Source organism: Zea mays, chromosome 5, assembly GCF_902167145.1.
Source record: "Zea mays cultivar B73 chromosome 5, Zm-B73-REFERENCE-NAM-5.0, whole genome shotgun sequence".
NCBI classification, from domain to species: Eukaryota; Viridiplantae; Streptophyta; class Magnoliopsida; order Poales; family Poaceae; genus Zea; species Zea mays.
The window spans coordinates 224,050,672-224,068,491 of record NC_050100.1 but is presented as its reverse complement, the minus strand read 5'-3'; the positions used below and the strand labels follow the sequence as shown (position 1 = coordinate 224,068,491).

Here is a 17,820-nt window from a genome sequence, read left to right as displayed (position 1 = left end):
ACTCCACGCAAAGACGTCGGCGTTTGCGCGGAGAAAGTCGACGAGCACTGCTTCCTATTTGGGGTCGAGCCCGGAACCGATCCGGACCTGCTTGGTGGTGTCGCCACTGGGGTCGAGAGGGACGGCCTTGACCGTCTCCGCTGGCTCGAAGTTGCCGGCGTGGCGCTTCACGTCTGGCACCTCCTTGGAGAGGTTCTCCAGGTCGGCGATGAGGGCCTCAGACTCGGCGAGGGCCTCGGCGTACTCCACGCACTCCACGTCGCATTCGAACGCGTGTTTGTACGTGGGGCCGACGGTGATGACCCCGTTGGGGCCCGGCATCTTGAGCTTCAGGTAGGTGTAGTTGGGGACGGCCATGAACTTCGCGTAGCATGGCCTCCCTAGCACGGCGTGGTAGGTTCTTCGGAACCCGACCACCTCGAACGTCAGGGTCTCCCTTCGGAAGTTGGAGGGTGTCCCGAAGCAGACGGGGAGGTCGAGTCGCCCGAGGGGCTGGACGCGCTTCCCAGGGATGATCCCGTGGAAGGGCGCAGCGCCTGCTCGGACGGAGGACAGATCGACGCGCAGGAGCTTGAGGGTCTCGGCGTAGATGATGTTGAGGCAGCTGCCCCCATCCATCAGGACCTTGGTGAGCCTGACATCGCCGACAACGGGGTCGACGACGAGCGGGTATTTCCCCGGGCTCGGCACATGATCGGGGTGGTCGGCCTGGTCGAAAGTGATGGGCTTGTCGGACCAGTCTAGGTAGACTGGCGCCGCCACCTTTACCGAGCAGACCTCCCGGCGCTCTTGCTTGCGGTGCCGAGCCGAGGTATTCGCCGCATGCCCTCCATAGATCATGAAGCAGTCGCGGACCTCGGGGAATTCTCCTGCTAGGTGATCTTCGTTCTTGTCGTCGTCGCGGGCCCTGCCACCCTCGGCGGGTGGCCCGGCCCTGTGGAAGTGACGCCGAAGCATAACGCACTCCTCGAGGGTGTGCTTGACGGGCCCCTGATGGTAGGGGCACGGCTCCTTGAGCATCTTGTCGAAGAGGTTCGCACCTCCGGGGGGCTTCCGAGGGTTCTTATACTCGGCGGCGGCGACAAGGTCCGCGTCAGCAGCGTCGCGTTTCGATTGCGACTTCTTCTTGCCTTTCTTCTTGGCGCCGCGCGGAGCAGACGCCTCGGGAGCCTCTTCCGATGGGCGGCCCTGGGGCTGCTTGTCTTTTCGGAAGATAGCCTCGACCGCCTCCTGGCCAGAGGCGAACTTGGTGGCGATGTCCATCAGCTCGCTCGCCCTGGTGGGGGTTTTGCGACCCAGCTTGCTCACCAGGTCGCGGCAAGTGGTGCCGGCGAGGAACGCGCCGATGACATCCGAGTCGGTGATGTTGGGCAGCTCGGTGCGCTGCTTCGAGAATCGCCGGATATAGTCCCGGAGCGACTCTCCCGGCTGTTGCCGGCAGCTTCGAAGGTCCCAGGAATTCCCGGGGCGCACGTATGTGCCCTGGAAATTGCCAGCGAAGGCTTGGACCAAGTCGTCCCAGTTGGAGATCTGCCCCGGAGGCAGGTGCTCCAACCAGGCGCGAGCAGTGTCGGAGAGGAACAGGGGGAGGTTACGGATGATGAGGTTGTCGTCGTCCGTTCCACCCAGTTGGCAGGCAAGGCGGTAGTCCGCGAGCCACAGTTCCGGTCTCGTTTCCCCCGAGTACTTTGTGATAGTAGTCGGGGGTCGGAACCGGGTCGGGAATGGCACCCGTCGGATGGCCCGACTGAAGGCCTGCGGACCGGGTGGTTTGGGCGAGGGACTCCGATCCTCCCCGCTGTCGTAGCGCCCCCCCGCCTGGGGTGGTAGCCTCGGCGCACCCTTTCGTCGAGGTGAGCCCGACGGTCGCGTCGATGGTGCTCGTTGCCGAGGTGGCCCGGGGCCGCAGGCGCGGTGTTGCGCGTGCGCCCGGTGTAGACCGAGGCTTCCCGCATGAATCGGGAAGTCGCGGCATGAGGTTCCGAGGGACAACCTTGCCTTCGGGAGGCAGTGCTCTCGGCCCGCCGGGCCGCAGCGCCTTCCAGGAGATTCTTGAGTTCTCCCTGGATTCGCCGACCCTCGGTGGTTGACGGCTCCGGCATCGCGCGGATGAGCATTGCTGCGGCTGCCAGGTTCTGACCAACCCCGCTGGATGCGGGCGGCGGCCTGATCCTGACATCGTCGGCGACGCGGTGCTGGAGACCTCGGGGCAGGTGACGTATTTCTCCGGCCAGGGGTTGGCCCACCCACGCCTGTCCGACGTCCCGACGGATCGGCTCAAGCGCTCCTGTTCCCTCGTTGAGCCTGGCCTGCGCCTCGCGGACTTGCTCGAGTTGTGGGTCGTAACCCCCCGCCGGAGCGGGGACCACAGCTAGCTCCCGTGGGATGTCGGCGCGAGGCACCGGCCTAGGGAGATCACCGTCCTCCGGCATGCCAAGATGGTTGCCTTCGGAGGGATCCCCTAGCTCGATGTGGAAACATTCGCGGCTTGGGCCGCAGCTCTCGTCGCCAAGGCTGCGGCTTCCATCGGAACAGTCGGATAGGCAGTAGTCACATGCGGTCATGAAGTCCCGCACGGCGCTGGGGTTGCCAAGTTCGGAGAAATCCCGACCGATGCTGGGATCGTCATCTTCCTCGGACCCAGAGGGCCCGTAGGTCGAGACGTCCGTCAGTCGGTCCCAAGGCGACCGCATACGGAACCTCAGTGGGGTTGCACTCGCCTTAATGAGAGCGCCCGCCAAAACGAGGTTGTTTGGCGGGTTGAGGCCGAGTCGAAATGACGCAAGATGGGAGTTAGTCGTTACCTTTTGGTCGACGAGGAGCGACGTAGTCACATCGGGGACTGGTTGCACCATCATCTCTGGTCCGAGGGCGACGTCCTGCAGGCTTTCCGCGAGCGCGCCGGCGTCGTCTTCTTGCTCGGGGTCAGCGTGCCGCGGGGGGACGGCGCTTGCCTCCGTCTTGAACGCGAGGTCGACGTCCGGCATGCCTTCCGTCGGGGTGTCGGGGGCGTCGATTTGCTCGACGGCCGACGAAGCGCGGCCTCCCACCTGGCCTTGACGGCCCCGTCTCCTCCTCCGTTGGCGGGGGAGAGAACGGAGCGAGCCCGAATGTTGCCCTTCCACCACGCGGGGAAGACGTCGTCGATTCCGCCGCCGGCTGGCGGGTTGTCGGCCGCCATTGTCGTAGTCGCGCGGCGGTGGAAGGAGTATCATGTCGTAGCTGCCGTCGAAGGACATGAACTCAAGAGTCCCGAAACGAAGCACCGTCCCGGGGCGGAGAGGTTGCTGGAGACTGCCCATCTGGAGCTTGACGGGGAGCTGTTCGTCAGCACGCAGCAGGCCCCTACCTGGCGCGCCAACTGTCGGCGTTTCGAGACAGGGGGGTCCCTAAGCCGACGAGTGAGTGTGCTGCGTGCCCTAGCCCAGATGGGTCGAGCGCGTGGGCGAGCGCGAAGGGGGGAGAGGCGAGGTGGCCGGAGTCGAGCGTGAGAGAGGTGGAAGTCCCGCGGCCTTCGTGTTCGTCCCGCGCCCAGGTCGGGTGCGCTTGCAGTAGGGGGGTTACAAGCGTCCACGCGGGTGAGGGAAGCGAGCGGCCCCAAGAGAGCGCCTGTCCCGTCCTCGGTCCCGCGCGGCCAACCTTCTCTGAGAAGGCCCTGGTCCTTCCTTTTATAGTCGTAAGGAGAGGATCCAGGTGTACAATGGGGGGTGTAGCAGAGCGCTACGTGTCTAGCGGAGGGAGAGCTAGCGCCCTAGGTACATGCCAATGTGGCAGCCGGAGAGATCTGGGCACCCTGCTGGTGTGATGTCGTGGCTGTCGGAGGTGCGGCGGAGCCTGGCGGAGGGACAGCTGTTGGAGCGGTCGAGTCCCTGCTGACGTCGTTCTGCTTCCGTAAGAGAGCTGGGGGCCGCCGTCGTCATAGAGCTTGTGGAGCGCCATCATTGCCCCTCTGGCGGAGCTGACCGGATGGGACGCCGGTCTTGTTCTCCGTGACCCGAGTCGATTCGGGGTAGGATGATGATGGCGCTTCCTGTTGACGTGGCGGTCTGTGCCCTAGGCAGGGCGACGTGGGGGTTCCTCCGAAGCCGAGGTCGAGTCCGTCTTCTGTTGCCGTGGCCGAGCCCGAGCCATGGGGTCGGGCGAGGCGGAAGTCGTTCGGCCGAGGCCAGGGCGAAGTCCGAGCCCTGGGGTCGGGCGAGGCGGAGTTTCGTCGTCTTCCGGGTCTTAGCCCGAGTCCGAGCCCTGGGGTCGGGCGGAGCGGAGTTCGCCGTCTTCCGGGTCTTAGCCCGAGTCCGAGCCCTGGGGTCGGGCGGAGCGGAGTTCGCCGTCTTCCGGGTCTTAGCCCGAGTCCGAGCCCTGGGGTCGGGCGGAGCGGAGTTCGCCGTCTTCCGGGTCTTAGCCCGAGTCCGAGCCCTGGGGTCGGGCGGAGCGGAGTTCGCCGTCTTCCGGGTCTTAGCCCGAGTCCGAGCCCTGGGGTCGGGCGGAGCGGAGTTCGCCGTCTTCCGGGTCTTAGCCCGAGTCCGAGCCCTGGGGTCGGGCGGATCGGAGTTCGCCGTGGCGCCTTTGTCAAGACCTGACTGCCGGTCAGACTCACTCTGTCGAGTGGTGCTGCAGTCGGAGTGGCGCAGGCGGCGCTGTCCCTCTGTCAGACTGGTTAGTGGAGTGGTGGAGTGACGGCGGTCACTTCGGCTCTGCCGGGGGCGCGTGTCAGGATAAAGGTGTCAGGCCACCTTTGCGTTAAATGCCCCTGCAATTTGGTCAGTCGGTGTGGCGATTTAGTCAAGGTTGCTTCTGAGCGAAGCCAAGGCCTCGGGCGAGCCGGTGATGTGTCCGCCATAAAAAGGGGGCCTCGGGCGAGACGGAAGTCTCTCGAGGTCGGCTGCCCTTGGCCGAGGCTAGGCTCGGGTGAAGCATGATCGAGTCACTCGTGTGGACTGATCCCTGACTTAATCGTACCCATCAGGCCTTTGCAGCTTTATGCTGATGGGGGTTACCAGCTGAGAATTAGGCGTCTTGAGGGTACCCCTAATTATGGTCCCCGACAAGTAGCTGCTCGGATGGGGTTGGGTGCTAGTTAGGCACGGTAGCTGGCTGCGTGAGCACTAACGTTCACATGGCTCTATCGGAGAGAGTGTTAGAATATAATATATGTAAATTGTTCAACTCCTTCGATAAGTTTAAGCTTTTGTATTGAATTGATCGGTGCATGCAACTTAATACGGTTGCGTGGATGCTGAACGTGGGTCTACAAGGCACAACATGTGTTAGTATAAAGGGTAAAACCGTGGTAGCACTACGTGTTCATAATAGATTTTTAATAGTGTAGTATAGATTTGTTGAGCGGCGATGAGCTTGTTAATGCCCTGTCGGGCTGTTTGCCGGCCAGGCATTTATCTGAGCCCAAGGCGACCGAAAACAAACGCCTGTGGTAGATGCCTATCCAGGTAGCTCTGGGCTCTGGCTGATCTCCATCCAAACAAACCCGTACTGCCTATGCCATCAACCAATAATGACACCCTAGGCATAAATAAACAAATAAATACGAAGAAAGAAAACATTTTATGAATCAAATCCCAGAATCATGGCGAGCAACAGGCTGGCTAGCTCGTTAGATCGGTAGGCTAGTGCCTTCGTCCTAGGGTACAACACACTGTCCATGACTATAGGACCCTATGCCATCGTGGGAACATATTATAAATAAATATACGCACGAAAAAAAAACGGCACGAACGATGGACACCCTCCCCCCCTCTAGGACACCCTCACTCCGTCCCCAAAAATATAATTGTAGCACATTCTTGATCTTAGTATCTAAAATCTGAATTATAGATAAAAGATTATTAATATCTAATATATCAAATAAATTAAGATTAATGTGTACTTCTACCGCCGCATTAGTGGAAAATTATGTTTGCATACTTACTCCCTCTAAAAATAATAAAGTGGTTTGTGTTTGATCAAATTTTTAGTCTACAATTGTCATTGCATAATAACATCAGAGTATATAGCGTAACAGAAAAAGGAGAGAATCGGGAGAAACACATGTGCGGGTCAGTGATCATGCTAAATTTCAGCACAAGTCGGAGCTGGCATGCAAACATCCTCTTGCCACTCCTCAATTGATAAACACTAAGGAGAAAGCGATCATAACCTCAAGCACCAGTGAGTATTAAGACCTTCTAGGGCACTCTCCTTATGGTTATGGTGGGAGTTATAACACATTTATACTTGTCCACAATGACGTGCCGGGCAAACCCGTGACCTAGCCACCCCGAAAAACCTTAATATAGACATAAACTAGATTAAAATTCGGAAAAAACAACCATAGAAGCAAAACATGATAAATTAAAGGTTTAAGAGTTATATGCAATGTTGTCTCATTAAAAACATATTTAGGTAAAACTCACCCTTGTGAGAAACGCCAGAAAGTAAAAAAATAGTGCAACACAACTCTTATCATTTTATAAGTCATAATTATAGTATTGTTCAAAGTTACAACACAAAAGAGTACAACACAACTCTTCTCTCCAACTCTTCAGTCTCCATGCCCAGTTACACAACCAAGAAACAACAAGCAACATGTTACAAAATCAAGAAGCAAAGCCCCAGCCTCTAGGCCCCAACTCTCTTTCTCTCGATGCCCAGCAGCCCCAGCCCTAGCACAAGTAGAAGCAACATATACACTTGCAGATGTGCTAGCAGAAGGAGGCACAGATCCAACCTCTAGAACATCAAGATACAAATTGGCAAAGGATTCTGCCATCTCTTGGTCCCCGACTCCCATTCTTTTATGCAAGCAAGCATCTCCACATGTTCAGGTAACAACCTTCGACGCCTCTCCTCAATAATCCTGCCTGTCAAGCTAAAAAAGATTCTGAATACACTATATAAATAGGTACAGAGTAAATGTCTCTAACGACCGTGCCAGTCTATTATGCAAGCGAGCATCTCCACATGTTGCGGGCCAGTGTCGAGCCTCCGCCTAACGGCCGTGTCGGGCCGTGCCCGCCCCGTGGGCCTAGGTGCCGGCCCAGGCACGACCTACTGGATCGCGTCGTGCCGACCCGACCACAACGCCCTCCAGGCCGGGCCAAAAACCCAGGCCTCGGGCTGCATGGCTACCTATAGTTGAACCTCAGGATAATTCTCTACGTCTGTGTGCTCTACTATGTGCTGTGTTATGTCTCTCTGTCTTGATTCTTTTATACCTGCACTTCAATACTTATCCGTGTATATACATGTACATGTGGGCCGGTCTGGCCCGGCACGGCACAGGCCCACAAAAGCACGGTCCACAAAGGCACGGCCCACAAAAGCACATATCTAATTATGGGCCGTGCCGTGCCAGCATGTGTGCCCAGTCATCGGCCCACGACACGGCCCACAATTAGTTATGTGTGCCAGGCCGGCCCAAATAGCCCAAAATGTCTTAATGTGCCAGATCGGCCTATATACATACAACAGTAATATATCAACAAAAAGTATAAAATATATATATGACCAAAATAAAATTAAGATGTTTTGTGGATGCACATTATAAACCTTTGGTCAGAAAGAAAAAAAATATTACAACTAGCTCACAAATAATATTCAGTTCTCTGTTTAGTGTTTAATTGAGTACTATACATGCATACAGAATACATATACAATGATCATCATCACTATTCACTATCCATATATAGGTATTGGCTCTCGATGGCTTATTGAAGCTCTAGATTCTCCAAGTTATGCTAGTCATGTGGGATTTGGCGGACCTTAGTTAAATACTGAGTCTATATTTAGTGGGCCTCGGTGGGCCTTAGTTAAATGGGCCGTGCCAGGCCGGCCCGTGGGCTTGACTTGAGGCCCAGGCACGGCCCACAATGTGGGCCGTGCCGGCCCAGGCCCACAATTAGGTTGGGCCGTGCCAGATATGGGCCGTGCCAAAAATTGTGTGCTTTGGGCCGGCCTATTAGGCACAGCACAAATGTACACCTATATCCGTGTATAAGATGTCTTTGAAGTGTAGAACATTTTGAGACAAAGTCTTCATTTCCGCTGCGACCTATCTGAAGTGTCTTTCATTCCAATGCGATACAGTTGTTCTGGACAAAGGAAACTTTCACCAACGAAGATTGGTGTGGAGTGCTCTGTTAGATAGAAAAAATATTGTCGTGTTACTAACACTCTTGTTACTTTGAGGATTTATTTCTATGCAGTTAAATTCTCGTAGACGTCTTAAGTCCTTGAATTTAAAATTTAATCAAACATAAAACAGTTTCTTCTTCTATGGTAGAGGGAGCACGACGCACATACTCAGACAGAATTTTCATTCAATGCGATGGTAGTAGATCAAACAAACAGACAAACGTGCCCGGAACGGAAACTGAAAATGGATACCAACACCGCCGTGGTACCTGCTTCTGTTGACGCATCACATCAGATTCAGCGGCAGGACAGCTGCGTGACTGATGGCTCCGGTAACCAGAACCATAGCAGCACATCAGCAGAGACGGATGTGATCACTGCGTGATTGCGGCTCTGCTGGTCTATTTTCTTCGCCACTCTACCGGTACTCCGGGAGGTGGTGGCACATCCTTCTCCCGTGATGGCGCCACTGCTGATCTTTGCTGGTTAAAAAAAAACACGCACGCTGCCAAGTCCACTTCAGGTTGGCCTTGATCCTTGCGTAAAACCAGAGAGGCCACATCAGATTTCGTCAGACAGTCAGCTTGGTTGTTGGGAGACAGTCCAGAGCAGCTTGCAAGCTTCCCGTTTCTGTTCGGTCCGGCGCAGAGCAGAGCGGAAGCAGCTGCAACATGCAGAGACATTTGGGCAGAACGAACAATGTATGAATCCAGAAACAAGGGTTATATTGTATCATGCTGTGTACGAAAAAAACCCCTCAGTGTAAAACTGTGGAACGATTCTTTCTTCTCTTCACATGCACGGAAATTTGGGTCCTTATTGGCGTACAAACAAACAAGGCAAAGAGCAGGAGCCACGCAAGGGAATTTGGTCCTGCTGCTCCAACCGGCGAGACGGCGTCAGGTGGCCGGAACAATGCAGCCAAATGATCATAGGAATCTACAGTATCTTCGGAGGTGGTACGAGGCTCCCTACATCTCCGAGCTCCTCATCTTCTCGCTCACGGTCGAGCCGAACGACGGCCCGCCCTTCCTGTAAGACACCAGGTACTCCACCGGGTACCCTTTCAGCTTCTGAGGCATGATGCTGAGGTCTTCGAAAGTCAGAGCTGCAGAGGGATGTATCAGAAGCACTTGAGCGAGCAAAGAGAGAAATGGGAGGGTGTTGCTCGGTTTGTAGGCGAGATCCTCACCATCTTCCGAGACGAGGTTGTCCACAGCAAATGCGTTGATTTGGTCTAGGTTGAAAATGGATGGTGTTGGAAGCGGGAACGGCACTTTATTGAGCAGCATCTCCCTTGGGGAAGCAATAGCCTGAGACACACATAAGTCAGTACGAGAGTCTACCTGATGCCCCGTTTTCTGGCCAGTATGTACTGGCCTGGTAATTAAATTCATACCCTTGCAACAGGAAGAGGGACATTGACATATCTTGGCCATTCGCGGATTGTCTCGTACATCAGCTCAGCCTGTCATACACCCAATCATGGTCACATCTCTTTTTCCCTTCACATATGCAAATTAAAACATATTCATCGCCACAAGTTGGAGTAACAGTTACCAGCTCATGGACAGTGTAAATTTCAGGGCCCCCAAGTTCATATATCTTTCCCATGCTAGTGCCGTCATCCTTCAGGGAGTTCACAATAGCAGCAGCAACATCGATTACATACACAGGCTGAATCCTGCAAAAGGGAACATTACGTAATTTAACTGCTGGCAAAGAACTTCTAACATGAACAAAAGGAGGTCATTTCATGCCCTGAACTCATTTTCAGGTCAGGCATCAGGAGAGTCAACAGGCAAAACTTACTTAGTAGATCCACCACCAACAAGCGGGAGGAAACCCCAATTCTTTGCAAATTGTGCCCATCTGTTCAGGATTCGATCTTCTGTGCCAATCATGGTAGCAGGCCTCATGATTGTAGCCTGTTGACGGATAGAAATAGTTTTCAGTTAAACTGACTGCTTAGAAAAAGGATATTATCTACTGCTGGTTTTGGCCTTTGGATGGTTCTCAAGCAATAATTATCATAGCTTGGCGCATTACTAAAGCTAAAAAAATGATGATCACCTCAGGGAATTCTTTGAAGACTGATTGCTCTCCTGCAGCTTTTGTCCTCAACATTCTAGATTCAGAAGACGGTGACGCCCCTAGGCAAGAAACCTGGATAAATCTTATGATACCCCCATGCTCCTTAGCAATCTGTGTAGAATCCAAATCATGCAGTTACTAAACAGGCACCACTGGAAGTCTAGTCACAAGTTGTATTCTCATATTGCAAACATATGAAACATAAACAATAGAATTCTTTCCATTTTTTTATGCAGCATTAATAGCTAGTGGATGGTGAAATTATGTAATCAGGAAATTCCTCAGGGCAGTGGTTTGATGATGAAATTATGTAATCAGAAAATTCCTCAGGGTAAAACTCATACATAAGCAGCGGTTTGATTCTGTACCAGAACCTGCCAACATAGCCCTAAACTGACAGACCAACGACGCAATGGCCCAGTGAGAGGACAGAGTAGATGACATGCTATTTACTTTCCTACAAGCATTAAAAAAGGACACAAGTGTGATAGAAAAATTCATGTTAACCAAAAGGTCAGCTACAATTACACAATGTCAGAATAGAAAAGGCTAATATATCTTTGATTTGGTATGCTGGATCTGGGTGCAGCCCTGCAGCCTAGCCTAAGTCAAGTACACAGGTACAGTGTGGAAATCAACAACCATGAATTATGCGATCCTGGTAAGTGGCAACCCAAACTTAGCATTCATGTGCAAGAGAACCGAGAAGATCGGTGATGATGCGATGTTCATCATTGAGCCAGGGGCCCAGGCTCAAGTTTTTTCACTATGGCTGGGCACCATCAAATCCTAACTTAAAAAACTCGGCCTGTAGGGGAAAGATCACTCCCACGGTACTATATTAAGAAGAAGCTCAATCGGTCATGAAAGCTGGCCCCCGTGCAATATGAGGATCCGTCTGCTATAGGCCGGATCTTTACTTGTGCTTTGAGCCCTCCCAGCCCCTACACAAGCATTCGCCCCTCATAGGTCAGTTCATCTCATGTGCACACAACCAGGGGAACCAGCGAGTGACCTTTTTAAACCTCAGCCTGAAATTCGCTTCCACTGGGATTCGAACTCAGGACCTAAAGAGTACTACTCAGACTAACTAACCAACTCAGCTAGAGACCCTTTCACATCAAATCCTAATTTTAAATGGCCCTTGTTTGAAGAAATAGCTTACTGCTTACATACTTCTCCTTTCCAGAAAAAAAGTCAACATATTTAGATAGCAGATCTGCAACAGGAAGTAAAATGGACAGGACATACTGTTGCAAGCTGTTCAGGCATATGGTGGTTTACTTCTTCGAAGCTGTAGTTCCTTGTTTCATACTCTCGTCCTGTTGAAATAGAGTTAACAAAGTCAAAAAAAGATTTGATCATGAAAAAGCTGAATACAATATATGTACTAAGATAAACACACCTATGAGGTTAATAACCACATTTGACTTGGCCATAACAGCCTTAATTGAATCAACATCTCTCGGATGGTATTTCATGGGCACAATCTGCCAGAAGCCAAAAAGGATGAATAAAAAATGATTTAAATACTAAATATAGTAATCTACTTGCTTACTGTTTCACCTGACCCAAGTCACCCATAATCTTCAGGTGGCGAGGAGAATCCTCACAACCTCTGAATGGGACAAGCACTTGAGACCCCATCTTGGCTGCACAACATTTAACGTTTGAGTATCCCTTCTATTCGTAAATTCAATTTATATAGCATCATAGTCTCACCAAGTTGTTGCACAAGATAGCGCCCAAGAAACCCAGTAGCTCCAAACACCGTGGCTACAATTCCACTATTAAGGGAAAAAATGCTCATTATAAACCAAGGCAAGGTACATGGTTAAGACAACTATAAACTATGACTGGAAACGTTTAGTGTTTGCATGCAGATATGGGAGATGCGATGATGGAGCTATCATGCTGGGCCACGAAATATAAGCACATCGCGCATATGTACTCTAACGTAAATATCTAATGTCACGTTTTGAGTTTTGAAGACACAGTGTGAATGATTAACAGTACAGTAGCCTTGCAAAATACAAAAAGCAACTCAGGCTACATTGCAACTATCCAGATTCCATGCAAAACCAAACCAAACAGTGCCATCCACTAAAATTTGTCACAGCTTCAAAATGCACATGGATTAATGCATCTACATGGTTAGACACCCGCATGGTTAAACTGACTTGAGCAAGCCAATATGTGTTCACAAAACAATACATAAAGCTATTAAAGCAGTTGGTAATCTAAATGCTAAAGTGCAGCAACTTTGCCCGATGACATAGTCCAACATCTTAAGTCAGAAATTGGTAGCAACCTAACAATTGCAAAGAAAACATCAACCAAAAAGAGCTAAGTAGAAACACTAGTAAGATTACCAAAAGTTTCATATATATCACCACAAACTTTGGAAATAGTGACCGTGAGTGAAACTGTAACTCAGAAAAAATCCAGGCTACAAAATTCTAGTCTCCTCACTATATTTCAGATCAGGCAAAGTTAATTAATGGTACAAACATTTCAAACAATAGCTACCACACCAATCAAAAACTACTAAATCTGATACATTCATACATATATTGCCAAGTGTGACTGTATGAACTACATGATCTGAGCATCCGAAAGGTCATGACTAGGTTGACTAGGCACTCCATCTATGTTTGACAAGAAATATATCATAAACTCACAGCACTAGCTCTATATCACTCAGAGGGCCAAATTCAGAGACAAGCTGCGGCAACACTTGTGGCCGTTTAATTCAGGAGCAATCAACTGGAAGGAAACGGAGTGGAATGTTCACCTCACAGAAGACCTCCCTCCGGTGCCCTTGCGGACGAGATGCCCGGACCCCTTGACCGCCGGCGCCCTCGCAGACATGCATCTTGCGCCATCCGCTCCAAACAACCCTGAAAGGAAACTGGCTCTGAGATCTATCTATCCGGGAGGAGCACGCGTGAGAGGGAGGGAAATGGTAGGTACCTTGGGGAGCGAGCCCGGGCTGGGAGGCGGATCTGAAGGCGGCGATGGCAGCCGAGGTTGAAGGGGAGAGGTGGTGGTCGAGGAGGTGACGCCTCCACGCCGCCGACTGCATCGTCGCTGTCCTTGTCGCCGGTGGACGGTGGTCGTCGGAGGAGGCGATGAGCGGGGCCAAGTGGAGGTGGCGACGACGGCGAGAGGGAGAGAAAGGAATGGTAGGGTTGGGAGGGCCTTGGGGGCGTCCGGATCTGCCGGTCTGTGGGCCGTGGCCCATCCCAGTCACACACGTTACTGGGCCTAGGCCCACTTGCAGCCGTCGCAGCGCAGCCAATATGGACCGTTGGAAAATGACAGATGATCAGAAGTATGGAATGATCGAAGCAGTAGCTCACCTTATTCATCGTGATTATGGTGCAACTGTTAAAGGACTTTGTGAAGGTGTTAACTCAGATCTAAACACTATTTTGCAGTGTAGACTACTGTTCGCAGAGTTGGATTTGAATATGAGTATAGGGATGAGTAAGATAGATGAGTAAGATGCTAGATATAGCCTAATTTAAACTTCACACACTCCTGATACATTTCTACCGTTGGTGTTTTCGGCGCAAAAAGGTTCATTGATGTTAGGGACAATTGCGGTAGTGCCCCTATTTTAAAGTATAACTGGAAATTTGCTCCAGTTTTTTTAGACTTTGCATGTTTGTTTGTGTTTTTTCAAAACAAATTGTTGTATGCTCGTATTCCATTAGTTATACTTAACGGTGTTAAGTCTTGATAAAAAGAACAAGAGATAATTGGACCAGTGCCCCAGTTTTAGAGTGTAATTGTAGTTTTGTCCTATTTTTAGACTCCACATGTTTTATGACAATTCAAATTATTTGCACAACATTTCAAATTATTTTGACAATAATTCAAATTATTCTGCAATAATTTAAATCATTTCCAAAATAAAAATATTTTTGACAAATTACTTTATGAACATTTTAAATTATTTTGATAAAAATAATCTGTCAAAAATATTTTTTTTTAAAAAAGTGAAAAAATTAAATTATTGTAAAATAATTTGAATTGTTTTCCAAAATAATTTTCACTGATATTTTTTTAAATTACTATAAAATAATTTGAATTGTTGTCCAAACACGTAAGTCTAAAAAACATGGGCAAAACTACATTTATACTTCAAAATAGGGGCATTGACACAATTGAGTTGTCTATTTTATCAAGACATAACACCGTTTAGTGCAACTAACGGAGTAGAGACATACAACGGTTTTGTTTTGAAAAATAGAGGCAAACACGCCAAATGTAAAGAACAGTGGTAAATCTGCAGTTACATAAAATAGGGACACTAGCGCAGTTGTCAGTTGATGTTATGAAAGCTTTCGAGAATTTTATTCGCGCAGTAAAGAACGGTGGGGAGAACTTGGAATGAAACATGGCTGAATTGACTGATTTCGGAGGTAGTTTGGTTCCTGTATTTCCAATGGCCATAGCCTGAGCAGTCGGTTAAAGCCCGTGCAGCTCTTGCTTTTCTACTATCCGAGAGGGAGAGCTTCTTTCGGAAATTCGTTCTTGATGAGGTAAGATCTTATGTTACATCATCCGATAGTTATTTACGAACCATGAGTTGTACTTGACATATTAATTCCTTTGATAAAAGCAAATGCTGATAAAAATTCCAACTAAAGCTTTCTTATTTTCTGCATTGCAGATTATGAAAGCCACTGATGCAATTTCAAGGGAGCAATTAATCCAGATTGCTGCATCTTTTGGGATAGGGAACGCCACCCCAGTTTTCAGCATGGTTAATGTCAAACAAACCATGGTTAATGTCAGCATGGTTTATTTTGTATACGTATTGCATGTTGAACAGCAGGGAGCATTGCTTCCAACAACCAGTCAATCAAAGAGGAAGACAGAGTCATGTTGAACAATGTCGAGAGGGAATATATCTGTGCACATAAGGTTAAATATAGAATGTCTTGGAGTTGCTGGCTTTCGAAAGTCCTACCTGATGTCTGGAACCGGTTGTCATCACGAGTATTTGCACGGCCGATCCAAAAGGCATCTTTGGTGAAGAATCCCCCGGTCTCTTTGTAACAGGAAACTACAATGAGTTAGAGCTGCCCAATCAACATGCAAACGATGGTAGAAGAATCTACAGCAGTACGATGTCTATACAGAATTTATATCTATGCAGGTTAACCAACACGGAATGTGCTGTGCAATCCTGCACTGCACATGATGTAGTGTACACTTCTTTTAGCACGTACAAAACATGAGCTCCTGGAGATAATGTAATAGAGACAATACATTTCCATCGACCGTCGCAAATTTCGTCTGTATTCAAATTCGTCCATTTTTTCTTAATTTCAATTTACACTAACAACTTCCCGGAGAAGCCAGGGATGTGCGCTCTCCCAGACAACAAACAGTAACGCTTTGAACTTGGGAACATAAAACTCAAATTTCAAGACAGAAGTGATGATAATGGTACAGGATTTGACGCCTCAAACATATCGTAATAAGCTCACAAGGGCTGAATATGAGAAAATAGGATGTGCGCTAACAGTTCAGCAAACCAAGAGTTTTTTTTAGTTTAATCTTCTGCTGGCTTGACAACTGCTTCAACTTCTGCGATTGTACTCTCAGCTTCTCCAATCTCGGCACCTTGCTCATTTGACTCCTTCAGTTCAGCCTGCGACGATGCAGCCATTGAAGCGGGCCACGAAGAAAACAATGCAGAACATTTAAGGAAACGGAAACGGAACTTTTATGCCATACCAGTGTTGCTTTCAAGTCAGCCAGTGCAGTTTCAAGTCGTTTGTGGCAGTCTGGGACCATCATCCTTGACTCAGCCAAAACATTCTCCTGCGGAGATGAAGTTACAAGTTTCGACAGACCCGTCAGTTCTGAGATCAGATGATCAGGCAATTTGAACAATGACCTTTTCACAATCACGTTTACATGAAGAACACATATGTGGCTTCATGTAGTATGACAAATACAACACATCTGAGAAACGGGAAGTCAGTTTAATTATTGAACACAGAAAGATGAACTATGACGAGCTTACCTTATAAGTTCAAAGTGTCAAAGACCAAAAGAAAACATCAACGTCAGTCAATTACTCCTATGATTATAGCATCAAGAGATTATATGCTCATATGCTTTCGTCAAAATAGTTGACAGTACATTGTTACAATCAAATGGAATCTCCTGTCACGGAAAGGCTAAACTGAACCGATTATGGCATGGCAATCCGGAAGTATTAACCTAACTAGCTGCAGACTGAAAGGCCACCGAGCAATGCTAAGGACTGCCACAAATATATCAGATCACAACCAGTGGGAGCAACGCAACACACTAGGATCTTAGGTGCTGTTTGGTTCAAAAAATGTAACGTAAATGGTAATGGTAATGGTTTCGGCTCGATTACTGGCGGTAACAAATTTGAATAGGCTGGTATCAAATTTTAGTGTGGTATCTGATTACAGTTGGACTAAAACAAACATGATTTAACGTTATCCGTTACCTATTACATTACAAATATATAAACCAAACGGCACCTTAGTATGCTTTGCAATCACTAGGGCAGAGTGGGTGAGTTCAGTAACAGAAAAAAAGTAGTGATAGAAGAATGCTCTGAGAATCAAAGGACCTGTCAGCACCTGCTGTTTGAGGTCGTAGGGATCGGCGCCCTTCTCCTTCATGTCGGCGGTCTTGGCAGCCTCCTTCTCCACCTCCTTCTCGTACGAGCGCAGCTCCTTCACGATCCTCTTGCACGTCGACGTCTTGATCTTGAGGTTCCTGAGCGTCGTCATCCTGGAATGGAATGCAGGAGGCAGCGGCGGATCCAACAAAGGATATAAAGAACGAAATTAGCAGGGACGATACGTGCAGACACTTGCGCTTGTGATTGGATCAGATCCGGATATAGATAGCCAAATACAGTAGCTTGAATTAGGGTTCGGGGTCAAGTGCTCAGTTTCGCAGAGAAGGAAGGGGATGGGGGGCGTACCTGCCGTAGTGGGCGCTCGTCGTCGCCGGCCAAGGGTGAGTAGGGAAGCGGCGGCGGTCGCCTGGCACCGTGGATGCGGAAAACGGCCGAATCGAGCGTGGATGCCAGGTGAACGGGAGAAACGAAAAACAGCAAACAGCACAGGGCTATTGGGCCGAATTCTTGCTGGATTGGTTTGGTAAGAAGAGCGGCCCATGAAACTGGTTCATTATGTGTCGGTTGCCCCGTGTGAGAATATATCGAGCGCACATGAAACTTTAGTGCATACGAACTAAAAAGTTAATAAAAATTTCATATATATTCTCTCTATCTTGCTCTAATTATATATAAAATTTAAATTAGTTGTACTTTAGCTATAATAAAAATATTTTTTTGATAAGTTTAAATTAGAAAATTTATACATTATTAGTACTGTCCATGGTGTGTGCACTGATGTTGACATGTTGTCATGCTGGTGGTCCTCTAATTTCTGGATGTGCCTGCATGTTGGACCATGCGGCGTCCCATCTGCTGGTTCGTGTTCCAATTTGTAAGACTATTCTGTCATAAAATAAATATACTGTATTATTAAGCTATATTTTGCGAGAAGTATAATTATTTTCTGTAAT

General features: G+C 49.2%; 2 protein-coding genes across 2 annotated transcripts; both read right to left on the bottom strand.

Annotated features, from left to right (window-relative positions):
- Positions 1-8,870: 8,870 nt before the first annotated feature.
- Positions 8,871-13,402, bottom strand: LOC100282690 (uncharacterized). Its single transcript, NM_001369023.1, has 12 exons — positions 13,195-13,402; positions 13,016-13,121; positions 11,944-12,008; positions 11,788-11,873; positions 11,627-11,711; positions 11,473-11,543; positions 10,201-10,332; positions 9,940-10,055; positions 9,688-9,811; positions 9,527-9,595; positions 9,320-9,440; positions 8,871-9,235 (listed from the first exon to the last, which is right to left on the bottom strand). The coding sequence occupies exons 1-12, from the start codon at positions 13,304-13,306 to the stop codon at positions 9,099-9,101; spliced, it is 1,224 nt and encodes a 407-aa protein (NP_001355952.1). The 5' UTR covers positions 13,307-13,402; the 3' UTR covers positions 8,871-9,098.
- Positions 13,403-15,477: 2,075 nt separating this feature from the next.
- On the bottom strand, positions 15,478-17,353 carry LOC100281977 (uncharacterized). The gene is made up of 4 exons (NM_001154894.2): positions 17,213-17,353; positions 16,863-17,016; positions 15,976-16,062; positions 15,478-15,889 (listed from the first exon to the last, which is right to left on the bottom strand). The coding sequence occupies exons 2-4, from the start codon at positions 17,013-17,015 to the stop codon at positions 15,791-15,793; spliced, it is 339 nt and encodes a 112-aa protein (NP_001148366.1). The 5' UTR covers position 17,016; positions 17,213-17,353; the 3' UTR covers positions 15,478-15,790.
- Between the last annotated feature and the right edge of the window lie 467 nt (positions 17,354-17,820).